This window comes from Pristis pectinata, chromosome 8 (assembly GCF_009764475.1).
Source record: "Pristis pectinata isolate sPriPec2 chromosome 8, sPriPec2.1.pri, whole genome shotgun sequence".
Lineage (NCBI taxonomy): Eukaryota > Metazoa > Chordata > Chondrichthyes > Rhinopristiformes > Pristidae > Pristis > Pristis pectinata.
The window spans coordinates 86317723-86330711 of record NC_067412.1 but is presented as its reverse complement, the minus strand read 5'-3'; the positions used below and the strand labels follow the sequence as shown (position 1 = coordinate 86330711).

General features: G+C 36.2%; 1 protein-coding gene across 3 annotated transcripts in view; it reads right to left on the bottom strand.

Annotated features, from left to right (window-relative positions):
- atrx (ATRX chromatin remodeler) overlaps positions 1–12989 on the bottom strand; it is a 153395-nt gene that overhangs the window by 65127 nt on the left and 75279 nt on the right. For all 3 annotated transcript variants that reach the window (XM_052020767.1, XM_052020766.1, XM_052020765.1), the window contains exons 17-19: positions 10435–10544; positions 8331–8477; positions 6115–6292 (exon numbers count right to left, since the gene is read on the bottom strand). In XM_052020767.1, the coding sequence (XP_051876727.1) occupies positions 6115–6292; positions 8331–8477; positions 10435–10544 (435 nt within the window). The remainder of the gene's footprint in view (positions 1–6114; positions 6293–8330; positions 8478–10434; positions 10545–12989) is intronic.

Here is a 12989-nt window from a genome sequence, read left to right as displayed (position 1 = left end):
CCCAACCTGTCCAACTCCTTCTGCAGTCTCCCTGCTTCCTCAACACTATCCTGCACTCAGCAAGAGCTATAACCAGGTCAATAAGTTGTTTTCAATTCCTTGAATTTCACCTTTGGGTAGCATTACTTATAAGGGACTCATGTCAAATGCATTCTGAAAATTCAGACTACATTTTTCTGTCCACTACCCAAAATCATCTCATTTAAAATTTATAAATATATAAAGACAATTTTGTCTGACTAAAAATTTCAAATCAAGAAAACAGAAAAAGGTGTATTTAACAGGTCAGGCAGCATCTATGGAAAAAGAAACATTTGATTTCTAGCTTTTCCTAATTCTGATCAAAGGTCATCAACCTGTAACGTTAACTCTTTCTCGCTATACAGATGTTGCCTGATCTGCTGAGTATTTCCAGCATTTTCTGTTTTTAGTTCAGATTTTCAGCATCAGCAGTTTGCTTTTTTTCTTGAAAACCAATGTCAGTAAGTATTTATAATAATATACTCCAGAAATTTCTCAACAGTGGAAATTAGGTCAACTGATCTATAATTACCAGGAAACCATATGTTTCTTAAAGTAGCCGAATGCCATGCAATATTTTCCAACCTAAAAAGTTCTCCATTTGAAAGAAATCCAGAGATAAAAACCATTGCATCCTGGGAATTTGTCACTCTTTAACGTCATTATTCATCACTTATTTTGCTTGCATTAATTCTGCTAAGTCTCTGCCCAACATTATAGTTCTCCTGAGAAGTCCAGCATGATGGCCACTTCTGATTCAAGGTAATTTAACTTGCCTATGTCCTTAATTTCAATTTATCAGTTTTCAGAGAGCGCACATTACCCCTGACTATTCATTTTCCCTTGAACTAAAACATGTTGATTTTGATATTAGCAAGTTTCATTTAACACTCCAATTTTTAAAAAAAATCTCATTGTTTTCACAGTAGTAGAATCAGAGTTGTACAGCGAAGAAATAGGCCCTTTGGCCCACCATGTCCATGCTGACCCTTTTGCCTATCTGCACTAATTCTATGTGCCCGCATTAGGTTTGTATCCTTCTTTGTTGTACCTATTTGGTATTGGTTTATTATTGTCACTTGTACCGAGATACAGTGAAAATCTTGTCTTACAAACCGATCGTACAGGTCAATTCATTACACAGTGCAGTGACATTGAGTCAGTACAGAGTGCATTGATGTAGTACAGGTAAAAACAATAACAGTACAGAGTAAAGTGTCACAGCTACAGAGAAAGTGCAGTGCAATAAGGTGCACGGTCACAATAAGATAGATCGTGAGGTCATAGTCCATCTCATTGTATAAGGGAACCGTTCAATAGTCTTATCACAGTGGGGTAGAAGCTGTGCTTAAGTCTAGTGGTACGTGCCCTCAGGCTCCTGTATCTTCTACCCGATGGAAGAGGAGAGAAGAGAGAATGTCCCAGGTGGGTGGGGTCTTTGATTATGCTGGCTGCTACACCAAGACAACGAAAGGTAAAGACAGAGTCCAAGAAGCGGAGGCTGGTGTCCGTGATGCACTGGGCTGTGTCCACAACTCTCTGCAGCTTCTTGTGGTCCTGGGCGGAGCAGTTGCCGTACCAAGCCGTGATACATCCGGATAGGATGCTTTCTATGGTGCATCGGTAAAAGCTGGTGAGAGTCAAAAGGGGACAAACCAAATTTCTTTAGCCTCCTGAGGAAGTAAAGGTGCTGGTGAGTTTTCTTGGCCATGGCACCTACGTGATTTGACCAGGACAGGCTGTTGGTGATGTTCACTCCCAGGAACTTGAAGCTCTCAACCTCAGCACCATGAGGTAGATAGGTGCATGTACACCACCCCCTTTCCTGAAGTCAATGACCAGCTCTTTTGTTTTGTTGACATTGAGGGACATTAAGTGCTTGTTTAAATGTCTTTGAAATGTAATGACTGTAGCCGACTCTACCACCACCTCATCTGGCAGCACTTCCCAGATATCAATAATTCTGTGTAAAAAAAAACTTACCCTCAATTCCCCTTAAAATCTTCTCTTCTTCCTTAGACCTATGCACTCTGGCTTTCAAAACCCCTACTATGGGAAAAAGATTCTGATTATCCATCTACACCTCTTAGAACCTGTCAGGTTATTCCTCAGCATGCTTTGATCCAGGGAAAACAAACCCAGCCGATCCAAATTCTCCCCATAACAATCCAGGCAACATCCCCATGAATCTCCTCTGCACTCTCTTCAGCACAACCACATCCTTCCTATAGTGTGGTGACCAGAAATGCTACTCCAAGTGCTACCTAACCATTGTTTTGTAAAGTTGCAAGCATGCCATATGCCTTCACCTTCTCTGCTTGAGCTGCCTTTTCAAGAAGCTGTGAACTTGAACCCTCCAGTGTCCCCCTCTTCATCAACATTCTTTAGTGCACCATTGACTGTTCATGTCCTACCCCAAAATGAGTCACCTCACACTTGCCGGGATTAAATTCCATCTGCCAACACTCTGCCCAATTTTCCTGATCTACATCCTGCTGTAGCTTTGGATATCCTTCCTACCCTACCTACAACACACCAACTTTTGTGTCATCTGCAAACTTACTCATCACATTTCCAACATTCATATCCAAATCTTGTTAATCACAAGCTACAGAGGTCCAGCAGCAAAGCCCATGGAACACCACTGGTCACAGTCTTTCGATCAGGAAAACATCCTTCCACTACAATCCTCTTCCTATCACCAAGCTGATTTTGGATCCAATTAGCCAGCTCACCTTGGTTCCCATGTGCCTTAACCTTCTGGACCAGTCTACCACGTGGAACCTTGTCAAATGCCTTAGTCTGTATAGACAATATCTACTGCCCTGTCTTCAATGTTAGTTACCTCCTCAAAAAATCAAATTAATGAGGCAAGAATCCCACCTGCACAAAGCCATGCTGACTATCCCTAATCAGCCACTAAAATCCTAATACTTTCTCCAATAATTTCCCTATCTCTGATGCAAGGCTCACCAACCTGCAGTTATCCCTGCTGCCTTTCTTAAATAATGAAACAACATTAGCTGAACTCCAATAAAGTTTTGCTGGTCAAGCTACCATGGTCTGGGGTGTGCATAAGACACTGGGAGAGAGTGCTACATTTTGCATTCTCCTGATAAATTTCATGTATAACAATCCACAGAGCAACTCCAATATTCCAAAAATAACTAGTCCTATTGTGAAAAATGAGAGAAAAATATGTATAAACCTATTTTGATGAATAACAAGGATGGAGAGGGAAAGGAAAATAAAATTAAAATCTATTGTTCAATCAAAAAAAGTCCTTTATCTAAAACACCGCTAGTGCACAGAGAAAAGCAATCACAGCAATCAAGTTTTAAAAGACCAATTACTTTTAAGAGTTCAAAACGTTTTTTGGACAAAAAAAAAGCAACTTTTTTTTTGAAAAAGTCAAAACTTCAAGATAAGAACCAGCTGACTTTTCAACTTTATGGAGATGAAGGTCATTGCAAAAGTTACTGCAATCTGGCAACCATTTGCAATTATAAATGATGTTAATATCCTTCCCTGCTACAGCCACTGGCAAACAAAGTTGGATTACTTGTTCAATATTTTAAAGTTTATATCATGATATTTTCTAGGCTATTGAAAATAGTTTGTTTTGTCAAACCTTTTTATTTTCCAAGAACTGTAATGAGATCAGGACAATTGGATGGCTGATGTGCAGCTAAGGAATGTTGCTTCACAAACTTGGAAAGTAAGGTGATACATATTGCAACCTCTTAACCTGCTCTCTAGCATTGAAGAGTATCAAAAACTAACTGCATAATACACAAAAAATTCAAATTTTAAAACTGAAAATATTCAGAAATATCATAAGCATAACTACAGAATGAAAAATTAGAAATACGAATTAAATACATGGTTCTAGCATGGTACAAAACCAAAATTACGATAAACTAGATGACAACATGTTTTTATTACCCAATGGAAAATCTGTAGTTCAAGAAATATGAAGAGCAGATTTATAGAACTTGTACAACTGAAATGAAACTATGATTTATGTGCTTGGGAGCTATGATCACATCACTGTAAAAATATTTCATCAAATAGTGACTAAACTGAAATTGTAGTAACTGTAATTTTCATGGTGATATATTGAAAATTTGATCACTTCAAAATGCAAGGAGTAACTTTCTTGAACTTTATTAATCAATACTTGTGAAAGGCCTATTGGCATTTACATGGTATCTTTCATTTTCCTTTGAGAGAACATTCCAAAGCATTTTATAGTCAATGAAGCACTCTACTTTTTGAAGCAAAATCACTACTGGAATGTAGGAGGAGCAACATCAGCCATCTTGCAAACAAGATATTCTAATAAATAATGATAACCTGCTGTAGTAAGCTGACTGATGGATAAATATTGGTACACTATGGATAATTCCTCTGTTCTTCAAAGAGATGCTATGAGATCTTGCATTCAGACTAAGCCAGACCTCAGTTTAAAACCTTGTCTGAAAGAACACCAAGAATGCAACATTCCCACAGTGCTCTAGACTGATAGGCTGGATAAGCTAGCATAGACTCAATGGCTTCCTTCTATGTTGTAAGAAATATGGGAAATGCTTAGCTTTAGTCTCTGCATCTGGACTTGGGAGTGCTATGAATGCATAACAAATGCATAACCATTAAACTGCAGTTAAGCTGCACTAGAATGGAGACCATCAGAAAGCTTCTCTTGAATTCAAGTACCAAAACTCCGGATATATAAAGTATATCTGATTTAGATGGAATTTTGAAAAAATTAAATTTTAAATAATGCGGAACACAAAATTACATTTGCAGATGCAGTGACAAGGTACATCATATTTTTAAACAGACCAAAAGAATGTGGCAAGTCAGTTCTAGTTACAACAAAATCAATGACGTGACTGGGTATGACATTTAAATATTCCCACAATTTGCAGCTGTCTAAAAAGGATTATCCCCAAATTGAAAAAATGTGTTAGCAGAATGCTTGCTAAGACTAATTTCAATATTACATGTGCACTTAAACTCAAGCCTAAATGGTTATTTATAACAGCACTAAATCAGTGCAGACCAAGTTACTGACTGCACCAATAGGCTTTCTTCTCTCAGCTCATACAAGCATTACATAGTGCAACGGTATGTAAAAGAACTCGACATAATAAACACCAATCCAAAACTGTTCTAGCATTGGTCTCAAAAACCATATTTTTCTTTTTATATTGGATTGCTACAATTGCATTGGCAATTTAAAATATACTGAGTAAATCTTTTTAAGTTGATAAAATAAAGCATTTTAATTTGTGCTAACTTTCATTAACAATCTCCCAGAACACAATGGCAGTATGACATGACATAATCTTTTAAATACTACCTCACCATTCAATAAATTCAGTTGATTGAAACTGTTTCAAGTCCAAATTCCCTCCCAAACATCTTTTGTGTCAAAACATCTTTCTAGTCAGTGACCAAGCTTCAACACTCCTCTGAATTTGCATAGAAGAGTACTTTCTAATTAGCAAAAACAAGCAAATACAGTTGAAAAGTCTTTGTGGTGGGGTAGAGGTGGTAGCTATGTACAGGGATTATTAAAATTTCAAGGACAGGTACAGAAAATAAAAGTTAATAAAAGGCCATATGTCTACGTAAATGGAAAACCATTTATGATTTATGCTGCAGCTACACAAACCCCATGTTATGCCACACCTACAGTACTTGAGCACATTTTTGGGTACTACATCTTAAGGATATACATGATTTAATCAAAATGATAAGCTAAAAATTACAACTAGGTAGACACAAAGGATGGAAAATATATGACACTTCAACAAACAGCAGCTGATAAAAGGTTAATTATTTATTACAGATCTGAGACTGAGATATTGTTAACCAAAGATATTAAGGAATATTGAGAAAAAGTATATTCAGTTAAGCCAAGCACAATCTAAGTGAATGGTGGATCAGGCTCCAGCACTGAATAGACTAATCTGCATCCTACGTTGATGTACTATATGGATCTGTACACTACTTACATCATGTAGTTGAAAAATTACAAGGCTATCAAAACTTGTTTGAGGAGGAATAAATCAAACTAAATCTCACCAGGGTTTACTAAAGTCTTCTGGAATATTTCTTTCATCTTCCTGCTTTTCACATTTCTGCCTTGTGCAAGATTACGATACATTTCGTAACCTAGAATCATGACACCTCCTTCCTCCAGCCATCTTTCAAGAAGGTAGGCTCTTTCTTGAGGGCGTTTAACTGTTGCTAATTCATTTACCTTTAAGACAGAAAATAAAACTGTATTGTTGAACATCTGTCAAAATCCCAAAGTTTCAAGGATTTAATATAATGAAGGATACATAGACAAATTATCAAAACATTTTGTAATAATGAAGTACATATTCTAAAAGGACAACTTAATAAACAAAAGATAATGGATATAATACAAAAACACGTTTTTAATTGCGCAGCAACATTACACAATGGCAAGTTACCTGGGTAATTATTAGTGTTGAATGAAACTGGAATTTCACAGGTTTTCAAATATACTTTTGCTATCATACAAGACTGCAAGAGCTACATCTGTTTTGTGTTGAACAGCAGACCCAATAATTCACCACAATAAACCAATAATTCAGAGCATTTTCTATGTAATTTCCTTGTGGCGATATTCGTGTTTGCACATTTTTAGTCAGATCAGATGTTCCCAATGAAGCAACTTTACCCATTAAAAGTTTTAAATACATGCCTATTTATTACTAGAATGTATAGGAAACACAGGTTTAATGGAGTGTCACATAGCACAGAAACAAGCCCTCCGTGTCCATGCAAGCCATCAAGTATCCATCTACACTAATCCTATTTCCCAGCACTTGACCCATGACCTATGTTTCAGCATTTCAAGTGATCATCTGAACACTTCCTAAATGCTGAGAGAATGTTCGACTCTGCCGTGCGCCCCAGACAACGGGTTCAGGATTGAGGTGAAAAAAATTCAAATCCCCTCTAAATCTCTGCACCTAATATAAACCCTTCTGCTCAGGCACCCCTGCTACGAGGTAAAGTTGCTCACTATCCATGCCTCTAATACTTTTGAACACCTCAATCAGTTTACCTCTCAGCCTTCTCTGCTCCAAAGAAAACAAATCCAGCCTATTCAGTCCACCCTCATGGCTGAAATGCATCATTCTAGGCATATCCTGGTGAATCTCCTCTGCACCCCTTCCAGTGCAATCACATCCTTCATATGATGTGGCAGATGGAGTTGCACACAATACTCCAGCTGTGGCCTTACTAATAATTTGTATAGTTCCTCGCTCTCATATTCTTTCTTAACCATCTTATATACCCGTGCTGTTGCCTTCAGGGAGCCTCAAATATATACAACAAAGTCCACTAAATCTTTTAAAACTCAAATTTGTGATCATAGCACCAAACAAGAATCCGTAAATACACAATTGTTATAAAACTAATAGGGAAATCCAAAACAATTTTTTCCCTCAGTAGCTAAAATGTAGAATGTGCTATCAAAGGAGGAAATAAATTACATTAAAAGGAAGTGAATTAGAGGAAACAAATAAGGATGGGGAATACCTGATTATAAGGTGGATGGAATGAGAATGAACTAGCATAAAGCTCAAACACTATACACACCATTTGGGCTAAAAGACCTGTTTCTATCCCGTATATTCTATGCAGTAGGTGTCTATTAATTAAGTTTAAAAATATCATATCTCACAAATAAACCAGTCAAAATTTGAATTACATTTGTAATAAGCAACCAAGATACTATTTAATAGGTTGAAATAGTTACTTGATGCTTATCTTCCAACTGCCAAATTGACCAAACCGAATGAAAGCTGAAAACTATGGAAACCAACTGGGAGGAGAGAATGACATGGAATATCTGCAGCAGGGCAGGAAGAGTGTGAAGCTGATGCTAAACCAGCGTAATGAGAAACTGAGCAGATTAAGCAAAGTGGTGGAAGATTAATCTGGGGGTGTTGGAAAGAGAAGCGAAAACCAGAAACTAACACATACAAAAGTTGGTTGAGAATTTCCCTAGCAATTCAACTGATTTATATTAGTATATCACATAGAGGCTCTTTACAATTGCAATAATTTAAAATGCATTTAGATTTATAAACCAAAGTTTTATCATACTAATAGTTTCAAAGTGTAATCTCATTTGCATTTGTTTCTGTTTTGTTGATCATTAGAAATGAGAGAATCAAATTATTTGAAAAGAAATTTTACATTTTTAATCCAATGTAATAAAACCAAAAGAAGATAAAGCTTAAAAAAATTTAAAATACCTCTAAACATTCATCATCATCCAGTCCTTCCTGCCATTTTGCAAATTCATTGATCCAGTTCAAAACAGTGTTAAGTGGACAAACAATTAAAGCAGTACTGAATTCAAGTTTCTCAGCCAACAGCATGGTATGCAAAAAGGTCACAACCTGTAAGTAACCCACAACAAAACAAAACTATTTTAGAAGACCAACTTAATTCATAACAACTTTATCTATTTTCCATTTCAAGTCTTTACTCTAAATGTGCAAAGTCAGGATATAAAAAATCACAGGATCATATTTAATGTTACTCAAAATGATACAAAAAATACAGCTAAAATTGCTAAGGAAGGAAGGATGAATTAAGATATACTAAAGTAGAACTCGTTATAATCGAAATAGTTGAAAGTGCTGACATGACTTCAATGCTGAGGACATCTTATTTGGAGCTAAACTTGCTCTCCTCTGGAGGGGAAGACATATCAAGCAACAAATCGCCTCAATATAAGTTTGATTGAGAGTCACTGAATAACTTGCTGTAGCACCAAGATGAACTCAACCATTCACAAATACAAAAATAAAACTAAAACTTAAATTAATTTCAATGGTAGCAGTTATACAAGTCCAATTAAGTGCACTGAACATTTGAATTTTATGCAAGATCTAAAGTGCTCCATTATGAACTCAATGTCATGCACTCAGGTTTATGTACGTGCTGCTTAAGAGTGCATATATTTTGGTCAGAAACAGATTGACGCTATGACCCAAATCTCATACCGACAAAACAAAAATACTGTATTTCACAATTTAGATGCCTACCGATGCTGTTAAAAAGTCAGGGTAACAACATTTGACAAGATGCAGTGCAATGTGTTTTTGGATAATTGCTTGAGAAGTGGGTGCTGACACTGACATCCTAATTTAAATATTGATCGGGCTACATGTAGGATAGTTAAGACCAGTGGAAAAAAAAAGCTTTCCTGTAAACTGCAATTGATTGAATTGTTCAATTTTAATCCCATATATGAACTTAATCTTTTTCTGAACATTTTACATCACTGCTCACCACCCAAGTTTTCATGTTAAAAAGCTATCCTATTCACAAAAAATAATTGGTTTTATATAACCAATGTTCTCTTCCCTTTCATCTGTTGCTTCAATGCAACATTTCTCAGTAGTAAGCTGATGTTTGTTCTGAATAAACTTGGCTGATCCAACTTTTTTTTAAAAAATGCTGTGTTTATATTTTTAGGGGGCCAAATCATTAATGGGGTCTTTCTGCCTCATCTCTGCTGCATTTAGCCAACCTAGTATTGAAATCTGCATGCAATACCTGCTGGATATTTACATTCATGACAGATATGAAATCAATTGCTATAATTTTGCAATTAGGAGAAAACATTGGATTTTTTTTTGTTATCTTAACTGCTCCCCCTTGAGAACTACACCAGGAGAATTAGCCAAAGCAGCTCTGATTTACAAAACTGGGATTTACAAAATGAAATTTGAGCTCCTTTCTGCATCTGAGGTACGTGGGTATTGTTCCACACTTGTATACTTCAATGCAAGAACAAAAGCCAAAAGCAAAATACAATAAAACCACAGTAAAATAGAAAATGCTGGAAATGCTCATCAGTCCTGACAGTATCTGCAGAGTGATGAACAGAATTAATGCATTAATTCAATCAGAAAGATCACTGAAACATCAACTCTGTTTCTCTCTTCACACATGACCTGCTGAATTTTTCCAGCCTTTTCTGTTTACAGTTTCAAATCTATCATCAATCAAGCATTATGCAATACTAGAATGACAATGTACACCTGTTTCAGTGCATATTTACATTCAAAAATGCTATGCATTAAGCAGCTTAATTTAGCTGCAAGATGGTCTTCATTTGTCGAGGTTTAAAAGCTTTTCTGTAAAAGCCAGATTTTAAGAACTTCAAGATACCTTGGAACTGTAGCCTAATTGTAAATCTGGATTGTATTTGTAATGTCATTGTTATAAGTTTTGTTTCTCAAATCCTGATGAAAGCAAAGGACTATAAAAAAAAAGCTGAAATCTGGCAAACAACCATATGGGCTCCTTAGTTAAAAGTTTTGTTATTTCAGACTCTACACTTACCTGCAGTGTCTTTCCAAGTCCCATGCAGTGTGCCAATATGCACCCCGAGCCTGGTTCTTTTAAGGCCTTGCTCACTGACTCACAGCAACAGTCCCACATGAACTGCACACCTGCATAAATGAACATGCAGTTTTAATTACAAAAAACTATACAATCTGATACAACATCTATATTTCTACAACATAACCTATATTAAAGAAAGGTTATACTTTAGATAAAATGCATTTTAATGTACATATACATTTTTCTTAATTTATTTTTGTACAAGCTTGTGTATGAGCCATGTATAAAAATGGCTTCCATCTTTGTTGCAATACAACAATCTGATATTTTTAAATTAAGTTTCTCCTTTGACTATATATTTCAGAGATAGCCAGACTGTGCATCGCAAACTGCATGTGGTTTATTTGCAGTTCAACTGCAGCTCTCGAGATTCATAGCAATGCAAGAGAACCAAAAAGCTTTTGCAAGTTTGGGAGCTACTATTTATTCAGCTACATGACCTCAGGGTGAAGGGACAGTGATATTCAATACACATTGCCCGCTAATCTTGGCATATTATCCATATAGCATGCACTGTAGAGCAGGACTATGACATCAGACCTTTGCAGTTAGGCTACATTTAACCACTGCAGTGCGTACACATGGGGTGCACTCCATCTCCCCAAAGAATATAGGGCCCATGTCACAGGCATGCTTATTACACATGAGAATACACTTTGCAAAGCAGTGGAAAATGGCGACGTACTGCTGCATTAACTCTTCATTGCTGCAACAGATGGAGCACCTAGAAGAAGAATATGCGCCATAGTGGACTATTGAAATGTGATCTCAAATTTCCAGAATTTCTCTGTTCATTGTATCACCTTTTGTGAAGACCTTGCAACTGGATAGTTGAAATATAAAAGTGTTGAAGGAACAGACTTAGAAAGTGTAAATTCCATCCATCCAAATACTAATTAACCATTCAAAAAAATTCACTGCATAGCTGAAACTTGAAGACAAGCCTAATAACGCCTCTGTGCACTGTTATTAGTCAGAAATGTCAGAAATATGTCTGCAGAACTGGAGTCTATTACTGCTTTCCTTAAAGGAAAAGTCCTGCCCACGACTTGACGGTGAGCAGGGGATGCAGTACCTTATACTTTTCAACCATATTTACAACTATAAAATCTCAATTTGGCACTCCTAGGGAAGGTTATATCTGACCTTACAAAGGCACTATTCAGCTTCTGGAATAAGTTAAAGATTCTGTAAGGAGACCAAGTGTCAAAACACTTCACTCTTCCCATCTCAAGGGTAGGGTAAACATATAATCAGAACTCCAAGTAATTGTTTGTACTCATGAGGAATTTTATGGGTGGTTACAAGGATTGCTGGATAACTTTCAGGTTAGTTTTGAAGACCAATATAATCAGAGTTCCAAGACCTGTAAACAGGATGCAGCCTCAGCATTATTTAGCTATGTGGCCAGTACATATTTAGTGTTTTCCTTTTCTTAAGGTGAAACGTTTGCAATAAAAATGCATAGAAGTCATGTCTGCCTTAGAGTTGCAAACTTCATGTGTTCTGTGGGCTAGTAGGTGTGGCCATGCCCAACATTCTAAAATTTCCTGTTCTAAAAATGTAGCAAATAACAAAAACAAATGGATTCTGCACACTTGCTGCTTCTTTCTTCACACACACATCATTTGTTGATCTGCTCAGCTGAAGACAGAGAGAACAAGCTTCCACTTTCACAACTTTCTTGCACATATTAATGCAGTAGCAGGGCTATGTGATAAAAACAGAAAATACTCAGCAGGTCAGGGAACATCTGTGGGGAAAACTGGAAAGGAAATAGAAGCTTGTCTGGCCATTTATCTGCTTCTGCTAACTGTATGATTGCTTTTGTTACATTAATGGCCAAACGATCCATTTTGCTTAAATGGAAGGATCCAATACCCCCTACTACTTTTCAATGGTTTTCTCAAACTATATCATGTTTAAACTTGGAAAAAATTAGGAGCGGTACTGTTGATCCTTCGCTTAAATTTGAAGATATTTGGAGTCCATTTATTCACTATTTTCACATGATGTAGATCCCCTTTCAATAACTTTCCAACTTAGAGTAATGGAGTTGACAACATAATATTGCTCTGTTTCTACTGAGAAATTTTAGCCCATTTTTCCCCCTTTTTTTGTTGTTCGTTTTTTTTGAAATTTTTCTGTTTAGTTTAGTTTATATTGTTTATAATTTTTCTTATTGATTTGGGTTTTTTCTTTTTTTAAAATTTATATAATAAATCTTTTTCTTTCCTTTCTTTTATATTATATTCATTTACTAAGAGATTGTTGGATCTACAGATTTTTTTATATTTTATTGTTCTTTATGATTATCTATGCCATGATTGTTATCCTGATCTCTTTGTATTACATGTATAAATATTGATGCTATATATCAATCTGTATTAATTTGAAAACTAATAAAAAGATTGAAAAAGAAAAAGAAGCTTGTTATGCTGCAGGGAGGGTGGAGAAAAGGACATCTCTGATAGGGCAAAACTGGATGACCA